The sequence below is a fragment of the Anabrus simplex genome, chromosome X, assembly GCF_040414725.1.
Source record: "Anabrus simplex isolate iqAnaSimp1 chromosome X, ASM4041472v1, whole genome shotgun sequence".
Taxonomy (NCBI): domain Eukaryota; kingdom Metazoa; phylum Arthropoda; class Insecta; order Orthoptera; family Tettigoniidae; genus Anabrus; species Anabrus simplex.
The window spans coordinates 101,847,443-101,862,945 of NC_090279.1; the positions used below are offsets into that span (position 1 = coordinate 101,847,443).

The following is a 15,503-nucleotide window of genomic DNA, read 5'->3' on the forward strand; positions in this document are numbered from 1 at the left end:
ATTGTCCGTACATTTATGGTCCCTATCCTGAAAATCTTTCTCGTTTCGATACTTTGAGGTTCTTGGAAGCTCCGACTCTTCCCATTCGCACATTCTGGCAGGTCCCCCAGAATCAAAAAGCCTGCTTGCGTCAACTTTGGTGCGATCCATTCCATGAGCTAAAAGGAATGTTTATTGGGACAGCTTGGGACTGTCCAGTTATACGACTGAGGTTGAAATAAGAGCTTGATGTTCAGCTCAGGCTGGCATTTCCTCCAAACCTCACGCTTCGGTTTTCCCGCCAGTACTCGGGTGGCTGACTGCAGCGGTTTCCCACTGGGCGATGGGTGCGCCACGTCCCTAAGCCTAGATATTGTTAACTTGTATACAAATCCTGCTCATGGCCCCCATATAACAGAAATGCATACTTATGTCATTTGTCATTTTTCTAAGCATTTTATTTTGAGGTTTTTTCTCACTTTTTGCATCATTATGTCATTTTATGGAATTTATTAGAATATTTTATACGCTTTGAGTCTTCTCACATTCTTAATGGTTTATGATGCATTATTGTGTATGGTACTGGATATTAACGGAACTGAAAGTGAGGATGAATACGAACACATGAGAATCTTCATAACTTTGTTCAACCCTTATTTCTTGCAATATCCATATTTCATGAGACACACCTGTGATTGCAGCTAATACGGAAACTATGGGGTAGGAAGACAGACACGCGTGCTAAGTGGATTTGTGTTATCGGCCACCATTGTTTTTCAAGTGTATTTAAAATGCCCATCTCGGGCTATTCATTTCAAACAAATAATTATGGAACATGGCGAGGATATTTTTACCACCGATGGTGAAATTCCTTTCTGCAAAATATGTGAAATGAAAGTGGCAGGAGATAGGAGATTTAACGTTCAGCAACATATCGGTCGAGAGAAGCACACACATACATGGAGTCCAAAATAGTAGCAGGTGGTGGTGGTGGTGGTGGTGATTTTTTTAAGCATCCTCTCTGAACAAATTAATAGAAAGGAAATTTAAAATAAAAACAAAAGTATTCATTCACAAAGGAATTTGGAAACGCACTACAAAATAAAACAAAAAATTATTTCATTAGGCCAAAAAAATTACTAACGAATCAAAAGGGAATGTGCGTTCCCTGTGTAACAGTACACTTGTAATTTATATACCCTTGATTAATCCACTGTCGCACATAAAGCGGATGACGAGATCAGCAGTAGTCACGTCATCGGCTAGTATGCATTTGAGTGTTTCCTACAGGTCGAGGCTCCATCTTATGCTAGAGAGATTGGCGCACTCTGTGAGGATGTGGGCCACGGTGAAGTCGGCACCACAAGAACACACTGGGGGGTCTTTCCCCCTTTATGGGATAAAAGTGCGTATATCGTAAATGACCTATCCTCAGCCTACACAATACTATGGCTCTCCCCGTGAAGGCCAGAAAGACGACCGCCACACGCTAGTTGTCTTCTTAATTGATCTCAGCTTGTTGGAAATTTGGATAGCTAGCCACTCCGATTCCCAGGACGTCAAGATTGTTCGACGTAGCTGAGAACAAATATCCTTAGCAGGTACATTGGCAGGTCTTGGAGGTAAAAGTACCGCTTCCTTTGCAGCTTCATCCGTAAGTTTGTTTCCCGCAATTCCAACATGGCTTGGAAGCCACATGAAAGTGATTCCAGTGCCAGCATCACTTAACCTGGCTAGAAGGTTATGAATCTGCTGCACCAGTGGGTGTGGCAGGAAACAAGCTTCAACAGATTGCAGAGAACTTAACGAGTCGGTATATATAAGAAAGTGGTTTCCTTCGTCACCCAGTACAAACTGCAGAGCCTCTAAGATGGTGTAAAGCTCCACAGTATACGCGCTACATACACTAGGAAGCGAGATCTTCATGCTCATATCATCGGTTGACGAAAGAGCAACCAACATTATCTCCGATTTTATAACCATCCTTGATGATATGTTTTGTGGCCGGATATTGGTGAACGAAGTCCTGGAAATACCTCCGATAAACGCAGGAATCAGTGTTTACCTTGGGTCCATGGAGTAGATCTAGACGTATATCCGGTCGCGGAACTAACCACGAAGGTACCTCACTAAAAGTTTAAGACAACCACCGACATCAATATTCAAATCGCGACACAAGCTATCAATTGGAGCATGTTAAGTCTCTTCATGCAGGCAACCTTCAACTGACGGATGTGGGGCTGCCACGTAAGTCTCTTATCAAAATGGAGACCCAGGAATCTGTAGGTGTCTACTACTGGTAAGACACTGTTTTGCAAGCGGAGCTGTGGTTCAGGTTGCACAAGCCGATGCAGACAGAAGTGTACAACTGAGATTTTCACTGCTGAAAATCGAAAACCATATTGAAGAGCACATCCAACGACTCGGTTAATAGCTTGCTGTAGCTGTTTCTCAGCAAACGCCACCCTTCCAGAGCTGTAATGTAGAGCTAAAAGTCTATACACAGCGATGGAACAACTGCGAGCCCAGCAGTGGCAACTATGTCGTTGATGGCGATTGCAAACAGCGTGACGCTCAGTACAGATCCCTGAGGTATTCCATTTTCCTGAACGAAATATTGAGAACATGCATTCCCTACTCAGACTCGAAAGAGCCAGAGGGTCATGAAGTTCTCAATCAACGTTGGAAAATTTCCCCAAAATCCCACTGGTGCAGAGTGGAGAGAAATCCATATCGCTGGGTAGTATCGTAAACTTTCTCCAGGTCAAAAAACACGGCGACTAGGTGTTCCTTCCGGAGAAAGGCCTTCTGAATGGCGCTCTCCAGTCTGACCAGATGATCAGTGGTAGTCCGATGAGAGTGAAACCCACACTGGTAGTCAGACAAAAGACCTCCCTTTTCCAATGCCCACATAGACGCTGGTTAACCATCCTTTCAAATAGCTTACAGAGGCCATTTGTAAGGCATTATAAGCCTATAACTATCCAGGAGTTATGGATCTTTACCTGGCTTGCGAATTGGCATCACAATTCGCACACGCCATTGAGATGGAAACACTCCCTCACTCCATATTCTGTTAAATATGGTGAGGAGATCCTCGAGACATCTGTCACTCAAATGCTTTTTGTCCGGTCCAGGAGCCGTGTTCCTGCATAGCTCGAGTGCACTCTGCAACTCCCACTCCATGAAAGGCACATTGTAGGGATGCAGAGCACTAGAGGCGAAAGATAGATGGTGTGCCTCTCCTTCGCGCTTAAGTGGTAGAAATGGAGGGTCGTATCTCCCAGAGCTGGACGTATCTGGAAAATGAGATGCGATGTGGTCTGCAATGACTGAAGGAATCGTAACAATATCTCCATTAATGGAGATACCGGGCACTAAGGGCACATTCTGTACTCCGACAATACGGCGGAGTTTTGTCCACACTTGTGATGACGGAGTATGTGCCGTCATAGAAGACACATATTTCCCCACGTAGCTTTCTTACTTTCTCGAATCAAAAAACAGGCATTCAAGTGTATACGCTTAAATGTGATGTGATTTGCCATTGTAGGATTCTGACAATAATGCTTCCCATGAGCGATCATATATGGCTGCTGCAATTTCATCCATCCACCATGGGACCTGTTTCCGGCGATGAATACCGGACGAGGAAGGAATTGTTTCCTCTGCAGCAGCCAAAATTCCAGTAGTAATGGAAGAAACGCGGCCGTCAACAGACTCCAGCACATCATCGCCTATCACTGCGTGTTTGGAAAATTCTGGCCAATTTGCCCGCCAAAGTTACCAGCGCTTGTGTACTTCGGACTGTCTTCGATTCAACATAGATAGAATTATCGGGAAGTGGTCACTATCACAGAGGTCGTCGTGTACTTGCCACCGTAGCAGGGGAACTAGCGCACGGCTGCACAAAGTGATATCCAGGTGTGAGAATGTGCCATGTGCGCTGCTGAAATGTGTCTGTTCCCCTGTATTAAGCATGCAAAGGTCAAACAGATTGATCAGTCACTCCAGCACCTTCTCCTAGCACAAGAAGACGGATAACCCCATAATGTGTTACGGGTGTTCACGTCTCCCAGTATGAGGAAAGGAGGAGGCAATGGAGCGATCAAATCTTGTAGTGCACACATTTCAAGATCGTAGTCCGGTGGAATGTACACGTTGCACACCATTGTCATTACTGGCAACGGAGTGCGAACTGCAACTGCATCTAGCTGAGTACAGAGTGGTACTTCTTTGCTGAATATGTCGGAGCGAACTAGGATACAAACGCCAGCTAATCTGTCTTAGGAATAAAAATGATATCCTCTCATTGTACTGTTGAGTCCAGGTCTCAAAAGAGATTCCGTTAGGCAGACTATGGAGGCCTCATAGACAGATATCAACTCAGCTAAGCGACAGGGGTAACTACTGCAGTTCCAATGCAATAGTGCCATTGTGTGGATAGGTAGCATTAGGAAATTAGGACAATTGCTTGCCCTTCTTTCGGTCAGCTACCTGCCATTTTCCACAGTCTTTGTTGGTGTCCGTTATGTCACCATCACCATGTATAAAAGTAATGGCTTCAGTCTCCATTGTGTCCTCAGCACGGGGTGACTTGGCGACTGAGGGCTCTGTAGACGGTGAGCTCTCTGACTTTGAACGGTGGGCCTTCTTCTTTGGAGAACTGAACCGAGTTTTCCAGAAAAGGATCAAACATGAGACCGTCGCTGCCTCTCATTCTTACCCGCTGTTTCATTATTCTTTGAAGGAGAACCGGCAGATTGTTTGCCGGTCTTCTTTGGGGATGATGTGATCCCTGATGGGGTTGGAGAAGACTTTTTCTCCAACTTCTTAGGGGAGCGCTGTGGCTTCCCTTTCTCCTCCTTCTTGACCCGTGCTTTGGTAGGAAGGCTGGAAGAAGGTTTGCCAGCCGTATTGGGGGAAGCCATTCCCCCTGCACTTGAACTAGAGGACTTCCCTAGAGGACTGCCTCAGAAGAGCCCCTTCCAGATATTTTCAGCAATAACTTGCTTACCGATGCTTTTGCTGGGATTTGTTCTTTCTTTTCTTCGTTATTGGTGCTGTGAGGAACTGTCTGCATGCTAGTTGATGGTTTCTCGAGAGCGGTTGCTACAAAACTTATTGGTGTTATTGGTACTTTTGCTGCTTTCTCAGCAAAGGAGACAGGGAATTCCGGTGGGGCCATTGATTTAAATTTCCTCCGGGCATCTGGATAAGATAGTTTATCCAGTGTCTTAATCTCCTGGATCTTCTTCTTTTCTTCCTTAAATATAGGACAATTCTTGGATCAAGGGGCATGCTCACCTGTGCAGTTTACACACGCGGGTGGTGGTGTGCATTCCTACACTGGTATGTGCCCCTTTTTCACATTCCTCACAAGTTTCTAAGCCTTGGCAGCGCGGTGATGTGTGACCAAACCGTTGGCAGTTGTAACAGCGCATAGGTGCTGGAATATAAGGTCGAACTCTCAGCGTATGCATTGAAACTTTAAATTTGTTTAGCCAGTGTCTGTCTGTCTGTCTGTCTGTCTGTTAAGGGTGAGTATGAAAGCACCTGTGTCGTGAAGATTGGCTCCGACACGCCTCTTGAGCCTCTTGACGTCGGAAACTCCCCAGTGTGCAAGGCTTCAGATGAGATCATCATCAGAGGCTTTGACTAAATCCCTGTGAAAGATGACTCCTTCAATGGAGTTCAGGGAATTGTGCTTTTCCACCTTAACAGGTACTGGTCCGAACATTGGAGCTTCTAGTAACCTCTTACTCTGTACAATCGTAGTGGTCTTGATAAGTACAGAGCCGTCTCGTAGCTTCCGCATCTCATCAACCTCTCCACCAACAATATCCTCCACAGCATTACGAATTAGAAACGGATTTTCTGGAAGGAAGCTCTGTCCTTCGACTCTGGAGGCAACCAGGAATTGAGGCAGATTTTCCTCAGACGTTTTCCTATTGAACAAATCATTGGCTCAGTAGAAACGTTTATGGTTCGTTGCGGTACAATTTAAAAATGCAATTTTAAGGCCTGCAGCCTTCGACGAATTAAAAGCAAACTCAAAAACCATGCGTACTCCCATGAGTACCCAGGATATAAAAGGTCGACATTCGGCAGAGCCCTGATGTACCAAAGGCAAGGCTATATACTCCAGAGGGTGCCCGGTATCAGCAGGGGGGTCGCTAGGAACTACTCTCCCAGTAGGCATGCATCACCTCGCCACGACCCGAAACTTGTGAATGGGGTGGGCTGCTAAGAACTACTCTCCCAGTAGCCATGCATCACCTTGCCACGACCCAAAACGTGCGACTGGGGAAGGGTGAAACCTCCATACTAACCTATTCTACCCGAGGCAGAGAGGTTGGCTAGACAGGAAGAAGAATGAAATTTAAGAAGGTGAGAATAGAAGGGAAGAAACAGTTATGAAATCTAAAGAGCACAGACACCTTTCAGGCAACTCGGGGGACACCTTGTTAGTCTGGCCCTACACCGAGGCCAATCCAGCATGGATAACACCGAGGTGGCACAGCCCTCAGGATCAACAAGCACACAAGCCCCCACACTGACGTCAAGGTCTTGGTGTCCCTAGAAGGGGCAAAATAGTAGCACACAAAAAGTTTCTCAAATGTTACTCTGTCATCCTCCGATGGCAGTACATCCTCTGTGTTTCGTAAAGACTTGTGTGAAGCTTTGGTTTCTTCGAACATTCCACTCTGGAAATTGAACAATATTAAACCGAGAGATTTCTTAGAAAGGTATACGGCCCGCGTAATTCCGGATGAGTCTACTCTGAGAAAGAACTATGTATCCCAATGCTGTGACGACACAATAAGGAATATCGGAGAAGAAGTCTTCGGAGACGAAATATTTGTTTCAATCGATGAAACCAGTGATGTAGAGGGCCGTTACATTGCCAATCTTATCGTGGGTACGTTAGAAGTAGATAGGCCTAGAAAAATTTTTTGCTCACGACCACAGTTTTGCAATCTGTGAACCATTCTACAATATGTCGCCTCTTTGATAAAATCGATGGGACTAGAATGACCTGAGGGTTTAAGGTATCATGATGTTCTGCTCTTTGCGACTGATGCAGCGCCTTACATAGTTAAAGCTGCCAACACAATCAAGCATTTTACTCAAAAATGGTACAATTAACCTGCCTAGGTCACACTTTTCACACAGTGGACGAAGAAGTCAGATCAAATTTCCCTGAAGTCGACAAGCTTGTTACCCTAACTAAGAAGGTACTTACTAAGGCTCCACCACGCAGGGAACTTTTCAGATCCCAAGCACCCAACATTCCATTACCTTGCATCACACGGTAGGGTATGTGGATCGACGTCTGTATCTACTATTGTGACCACTTTCAGACAGTGAACCATGTAATAGATTCCTTTGACGTACAAGATGCCAAAGCCAATCAGATGGCTCAAGAATTGTTTTTGGATACGCAAAGGGAGGGAAAACTAGCATGCATCAAAGCAAATTTCAGTTCCTTGTTGTCAATTATTACACGTCCTCTGGAGAGAGGCGTGGCTCTAGAAAAAATGATCAATTTCGTCAGAACAGCGACAGATGAATTAAAATGCATTTGTGGCAATCCTGGTGTGGCAGTGTCCGACAAACTGAAATGTGTTCTTGACATGAATTCGGGTTTTAATGTTTTGTGCTCCATCTGTCGGATTTTGGCGGGTTAAGATTTCAGCATTATTGGCGTTGAAGAAGAGCTTACAGCCAGTGATTTAGTGCACTTCAAGTATGCTCCAATAGCATCCATAGACGTTGAAAGGAGCTTCTGAAAGTACAAAAACGTGCCTGGCAACAATCGTCGTTCTTTTTCCTGTGAGAATCTACGAAGGTTCACAGTCATCTACCTTAATGCAGAGGTAAGCCTGTATAGCCTGTTTTGTATTTTAAGTGCACATTTTCCTTATTACCTCTAATCTGATAAAGAATTAGGGTACCTAACGGCAAAATTCTCTTTTTTGTTCTTCAGATACTGCAGCCTTAAAGTTCCACATACCATGAAGTCTTATACAATGACGTACTCTGTTTGCACTTTTTTATGTGATCAAATTATGTTACGTTCATTCAAATTTTTTGGTAATTATTTTAAGTTTTCAGGTCATTTTATGGGATATTTGCAGTCATTTTATAGGTCATTTTTAAACATATTTAGGTCATCAAAATCCGGGCCCTGGTAATCACCTACCTCTTATCCCATTACTTCATTTATTGCGAGAGTGATTTGTGCAGTCTCTTTGACTTTGTGTGGGACAGCTGTAGTCTCATTATCCTGCCTATATTAGACTCGGTGGAATACAAGATAACAGCGTACTGTCCATTCTATGTTTACTTTCCCTTTCATCACTACTATTCAGTACATTTTGGTGCCAAAACACGCAGCTGAATGAGACCCATGAAAAGAAACAACACTCAAACATACAGAAATCTTCTCTCCAGCATCACAAGGTTATATTGTCCTTCAAGAAGAATGATCTACAGTATATAGCATGTTAATTGCATTCTTTGGTTAAGTACATATTGTTTACGAGACAAATTTATTGCTGACATCTATCGCCTAACTAAATAACTCACGATCAATATCCTTGGAGAGCTCAGTCAGTAATGCAGCTGTAACCAACTTCTTGTAGTTCACACCAACAGGCCTGTTCATTGTTCCGCTTACCGTTCATTACCACAAAATGTCAGAACCTACAAAAGACAGAATTCACTCCTTGAAACGGAAGCACACTCGGGAAAGGGCAAATGTTACACGAGTTATTGATACAGATAACAGCTTCAGTGACACTACACTACTGAACGACCATAAATTTTACTGCATGAGATTGGACACACTCTACAAACAAATCAGTACAGGTTACGCAATCCACGACCTTCTTATGGATATCGAGAGACCTACAGTATGCTACACAAGGCACTGACAATATCTCCTCTCAGTATTAACGCCCACTGCAGTACCACATTCACTTGCGGGAGTATGTGAACCCCTAGAGAAATGGATATGAACCCGCAGAACAATACTGGGACACCCTCTCTCCAGGGGTCATAAATACGGACCCAGATCAGGGTTATGAGCGAAGTCCACGGTGAAGCAGCTGAAATTTGGAACAGTGTGGCTGGCGGAAATGGCATTAGTAACACGTATTTGACCATAACTATGGGTATATATAAGATTTAGCGTCTATTCTCCATGTTATGAGCGGCTTAAATTCCTGCTGGCACCAGCTCTAAAATACCCAATTCCATGCTGTTGCGACAAGCCGTCAATAACTTTGTTAAAACCCAGGGACGTAAATTTTGTTGAATAATGCTAGGGTGTTCTGCACAAGATGGCTGACCGCTGCGACAAATGGACAAGGGTGGAACCAACCAATGTTCTGACAATACTTCCTGATGAATACAAGAAGAGGAATGTGTCGCCAGCTCTAGCTTATAGCGCTTTCACAGACAACTCAAGCAATTAAAAAAGGAAGAATCGGACTTCATGTTTACTTGTTCTTCTTCTTTTCTTTTATGACCGCATAGGATCACTTTAGTCAGTCCATCGTTCAGGTCTCTTTGATGGGACTGATCGGGCTTTGTGGTCGTCCCAGTACTTCTTCAGACCCTCCGATCTTCGTACCCTTTCCTCAGTTGAAAATATGTGTGGTGTTGGTTTGTTTCGTGTAAGGGTAAAGCGGAGATTTAGTTTTGTATTCAATTTTGTCTTATTTGTGGTGTCTTCCGTTGTAAGGCCTATTTCCTTCAGATCCTCTCTTACTTCTCTGATCCATTTACATCCCGTTGTGATATTTTTTGAGACGAGATTGTGTTGTACTAGTTGCTTCAGAAGTCTCGAATCCTGCACCTTTATGATATGTCCAAAGAATCCCAGTCTCCTTTTACACATAGTATACATAATAGGTTCTAGCTCTTTGTACACGACTTTGTTAGGTATTATACGCCACTGTCCATCTTTCTGGTATTTTTTGTTGATGCAGATTCTTCCAATCCTCCTTTCAATTTTCTGAAGTCTGTCAGGTCCTATATATAGCATGTATTCTACTTAATTTCAGTCCGGGAGGGAACATTTCAAAACAAGATCAAATGTGTGGAGCAGAAATTGATCATGTAGGTTTCAAACCCACAGTTCCATAAGAAACAAAACAAAAATGAATCGCTGTTCGTTACAAGGATGGAAGTCACATTTTTTTTAAATCCATTTTTGTTTAGATATGTGTTCACCCACCATAGGCCTACATACATTCCAGTACAAACGGTTAAACTCATATCTAAAATGTAATAGCGAATGTTAGAAGGGTGGATGTTCTGGACTTGACGACTTTTAACAGAAAATACTTTCTAATTATATTCAGAGTTTGTTAACCTCCAGAAACAAAGCGAGTAAATGGTTCACTATGATGCAATACTGATCACTGTTGAAAAGTCAAATAATAAGGAACGAGATAAGAAAGTATACTTCGGAATTAGTAACATTTACAATTTTGTGTACGATAATCAGTGCCCAGGGACAGTTGTTGCAAGACAATGGGTTAACAGTCCCTCTTCGTCACAATTCTCTTATACATTGAAGATGATTTCAGAAGAAATAATAAACTTAACATTCTGAGGTTGCGAATATTAGAAGACATTTTTCAAAACATGACACTGACTGCAAAATGTGTTGAATGCAGGCATGCAAACGTGCATGCATTATGTCAGGTGCCGGATGTCAGCTTGTGAGATGGTGTTTCATGCCTGTTTCACTTCTTTGGTCAATAAAGGGATGGTTAATGCCAGTTGTGAATGACTCTGGAGTTGTAGTGCGATGGTGTCTAATACGTGTTCGATTGGAGACAGCACAACAGGTCGAATCATCAGACAGATGTACACATCTGCAGTCAGGGTGGGTGGAATAACTATGAGAGTGCTCCTGCTGTCACAGAAAATTGCTACCCAGAGCAGAACTCCCAGTGTAGGTACAGACAGGTGGAATGCAGGCGCTCACCTGCCCTCCTCCTAACCAACACACGACCATCACTGGCACCAAGGCAGAACCGGCTTTCATTGGAAAACACAACAGTCCACCACTCCATCCTCCAATGAGCTCTCGCTTGACACCACTGAAGTCGCAAACGGCGGTGGTTTGGGGTAAGTCGAATGCACGTGCAGGGCATCTGGCTCAAAGCTGTCCTTCAAGCCACCGATTTCGAACAGTTCGTTGCATCACTGTGGTGCCAACTGCTGCTCGAACTGCTGCTGCAGACGCAGTCGACTGCGCCATACGCCTAAACAGCGGTCCTTCCTCTGAGTGGTGCCACAAGGAACGTTCGGAGCCCAGTCTTCTTGCAAGTGTACTTTCTCGTTACCACTGCTGCCAGCAAGCATGCACAGTGGAGACATTGCTGCCAAGTCATTCTGCAATAGCATGGAAGGATAACCCACAGGATCGTTCAACCACAGTGAGCTGTTAATACTGGCCTCTTCATCCTCGTAAAGGCATTCCTGACCCACTCAAAGTTACTACAGACAATCTCACAGGCAACTAACGCTCTTGCAAAGTACAGCCCGTATTGAAAGCAAACCTGATGTGCAACATTATGGGGCCACTACTGGCGCCACTCAAGTGTGATTTGCAGGAAATCTGAATCAACGTCATCTTTCAGATCTATAAACATACGTACCAATGTTTGTTAACCTAGCACAACCCATTTTTGAAGTTTGGATATTTTTTTTACGTCAGTATATAAGGTTGTATCAAAACAAATGACATAAAATAAATTTCATCGTAAAGTCCATATTGTCGTACGTATACTTTAAGGTTAAGTCAATATTCCACCTTTACAATACCGTAAGTTTATTGTTTATTTATTTAAACAACATTATTAAATAATACGGGACATGTTTCATCTAACTTGTAATCAAGTAATCAGATGTGCCACAATCTTCTTCTCCTTTTTTTTTTTTTTAAACGTCATACGATCTGATATTCCACCTAGTTTTAATAAGAAATGTCAACTTTGCACCAATATGACTTTTTTGCATCTTCTCTCTGGACTCCCTACACATGCTCGTTGATCGTCTTTTTTCTGCTACAAATAACATTATACACTTCATTATCAGCTTTTGCCGACGCACCTGATTGCTGCATATCAACGGCACACTCAAGAAGAATTTTAACAACAAGCTTTACTATATCGTTCTCATGTGTGTGAATTTAAGTTTTTACGTCAACAGGATTTGAATGTTTGTACTAGGAACAATCTGGAACATCCTCGCTATTTTGATTGGCGTGTTCGACAACCAGTTTATTTTATTGTGTCTGTTCTGTCCTTTTTTAAGCTTTTTCTTGAATATCTTACGGCTGATGATGTCTACAAGTTAGACGAAACATGTCCCGTATTATTTAATAATGTTGTTTAAATAAATAAACAATAAACTTATGGTATTGTAAAGGTGGAATATTGACTTAACCTTAAAGTATCAAAACAAATTGTCGAGACAAAAAAGAGAAAGTTCTAACATACATAGCATTGCTGAAAAACAGTTTTTTGTTCTTCCTGTAAAATTAGTATTTTTGGACTTACGCCCTTTTAACAAATAGAGATTCAAATGTGTGTTCTAACAGGTGTGAACTTCAGTGTCTTTACCTTACTCCTTGCATTATTACCAAACTGCAACATTTCCAAAATATGTAAAGAAACAAGATTATTAATTTTTCTAGTGAAAATGAAAACTGGATTGTCCTATCCTGTTCTGAGAGTGCTATTCACTGTTCACAGGACTACAGTTCCACATATTTTTACGACCAAGCTGATGCAACTCGTGCTGTGTATGAAAAATGTCATATTCTGACCTAGTAAGTAAAGTGTTCAAGAAACAATGCCTCCAGCATATAAGAGAAATTAACGACAATTGTGGAGTCATTAAGGATCAGTAAGGACTGCAAGAGTTTTAATTGCAATCGCACCTAGTGGTATGATCGCCTTTAAATCGAAATGTTGTGATGGAAGAGTTACCAACAGTGGTTTATTAACTTTCCTTTAATCTGACAATGAGGTCATGGCTGATGGCATCAGAACTAACTTAACTGACCGTAGTGACGCCAGCTCAGTGTTTACCAAGGAAAAATTACATGATTACTTAATAATTATCAGTGTTCTCCCCAGGACCTTTTTGATGGGCGCACTGCCCGGCTGACATAACCTAGATGACTTATGTGCTTCTCAAGTGATTCATCACTTTGTGATTGCGGAGAGCAGCAGACGATCCAACATCTATGTCAGTGTGTTTTATGTCCTTCAATGTGCACTATGAAAGACTTGATTGCAGCCTCCCCCAACGCTATTGACGTCGCCCAATACTAGGCAAGCATCATCTAGCTCTCGAATATTGTTGCTCTATCTGTGATTGTATAATAGACTTGTGTATTTGTATAGTAGGAATGTAGATATCTTGTTGCTTTTTGTTAAATATCTATAAGTAAAGTTGATACTTCCGACACGAATAAAGAAAGAAAGAAAGAATGTGCTAGTTACGTAATACGAACACATAGTTGAGTCATTGGTTGTTTCGAATTAAAATATAAATACTGTAAAACTGTTTATTTAAATTATAAAAATTAATTGTTGTCAGCATCATTACATTGGAGTTTAAGTGTTTTGCTTCACTATCACGTAGCGTTGTGCGTGAGCGGCTGTTGGATCACCGTGGAATAGCATGCGAGCTCTCGTCTCAATTCTGTATGACGTCACAAACCCGCACGGCACTCCACAGCAACGGAGAGGCCAAGCACGATGATACGCGATTATGAACGAGCGGTAGAACACTAGAAGTTCAAAATTCTCTATTAATACTTGAATTAATAACGATTACAACAAATTCCATGCAATGCAAATGGAACAAATACACCGTATAATATTCGCTAGGATCATTAGAGACCATTATAAAAACGAGATACCGTAGTGATTGGGATATATTACTAGCGTTCTAAAATACAAAAATCTAATTACATTCTCTCAATATAGAAATACATTTACGAATCAATTGGAGAGGACTGTCTGTTGCAGCAGTATTATTAAAGTCATGCATCCCAATGTGACGCCTGGTACCGGCATCCTCCCAGTCACCTTGGTGAAGTCATTAACTGTGTTATATTGATGATAATAATAATGTTGTCTTTACGTACCAGTAACTACTTTGGACGGTTTTCGGAGACGCCTAGGTGCCAGAATTGTGTCCCGTAGGAGTTCTTTTATGTGCCAGTAAATCTACTGAGGCTGACATATTTGAGCACGTTCAAATACTACCAGACTAAGCCAGGATCGAACCTGCCAAGTTGGGGTCAGAAGGCCAGCTCCTCAACAGTCTGAGCCACTCGGCCGGGCAACAATATCACTAGCAGCTACAGAGAAATTACTGACATTCAGTCCTTCATTACTTAATTTCATGAAGTGGTAAGGCGAATACCACACTAATATTTGAGATTATAGTATGTTAAGATTTAACCGAGTTTGGGGTTTTGTTCGTTATTTTATTCTTGATTTGAAATGTATGTACTTTGCATATATTGAACCATATCATTGTCTTGGAATTATTAAGTGTTATTTTTAAACACACTTCCTTCATTATATCACGATTTCATTCCCGCTAGTTTCGTTGTTACAAGTATTTTTACGAATGGTCAGAGATACCGACGCGTATTCCCATGGACTCGATTCCGGGGCAGTGTCCATTTCTAGGCATATAACTCAACTCGAGACCGACTTTTTTGAATCCACTCCATCGCTAGTTCATCACAACTTTTTACCAAATACTTCAATACAATATTTGGTATTGCGCATTTGCTACGGCAGCCATTTTGACGGAAAATATAGATCTACAATCGAATATGAAACACACGAATCGATAGAATGTGTGTTAGTGTTCAGTGTCACCAACTTATTTGTTCGGTGATCTTTTGGTTTCTTTAACATTTACTGCTGTTTTCAGTTGATTTACAGTTCCGATTTAATTACATTTTTAACTATTGTTAATGCTAGTGTTTTCCATTTCTAATTCATCACAAATATTGGTATTATTTTCAATCTCTTGGCGGGAATTACCTAAATGAACTGCCCGTTTCATTTCTTCGTGTTTTTGGCGCCAAATTTTGTGTTCTCAAAATGAACAGGAATCTAGTCAAACATCTACTCTTCTAAGATTTTTTTAAGAAGAACCTAGTAAAAGTAATAATTCAACACTAGGAGAGATTTCCGAAAAAGAGGTGAGGTCGGCTCATCTAGTGAAGTGGAAAGTATTCAAAATGAAAAACCACAAGTGAAATATTCTTCTAAACACCGCTTATCCGGCATCAGCAATGACTGGTTTAAGCAGTTTATGCGGTTAGTTCTGAAAGAAAATTGTATGTTATGTTCCACATGTATGAACTGTTCATTGAAGAAACCGACAAAGAAGGAAGTGACTTGGGTGACTATACCGTGTGCAAGACTTTGAAAGGAGAGTTTAGTTGACCATGAACAAAGCAA

The 15,503-nt window shown here is 42.0% G+C and overlaps 1 protein-coding gene across 15 annotated transcripts in view; it reads right to left on the minus strand.

The window, feature by feature from the left end:
- The window catches only part of LOC136886858 (zinc finger protein 41 homolog), a 348,826-nt gene that overhangs the window by 306,381 nt on the left and 26,942 nt on the right, over positions 1-15,503 (minus strand). For 6 of the 15 annotated variants that reach the window (XM_067159710.2, XM_067159715.2, XM_067159713.2 and 3 more), the window contains exon 2: positions 8,572-8,688. The exons of the other annotated variants lie outside the window; for them this stretch is intronic. Coding sequence is in view for 5 of the 6 variants with exons in the window: in XM_067159715.2 (XP_067015816.2) it covers positions 8,572-8,650 (79 nt within the window). In the remaining variant the exon portion in view is untranslated. The remainder of the gene's footprint in view (positions 1-8,571; positions 8,689-15,503) is intronic. 15 annotated transcript variants of the gene reach the window in all.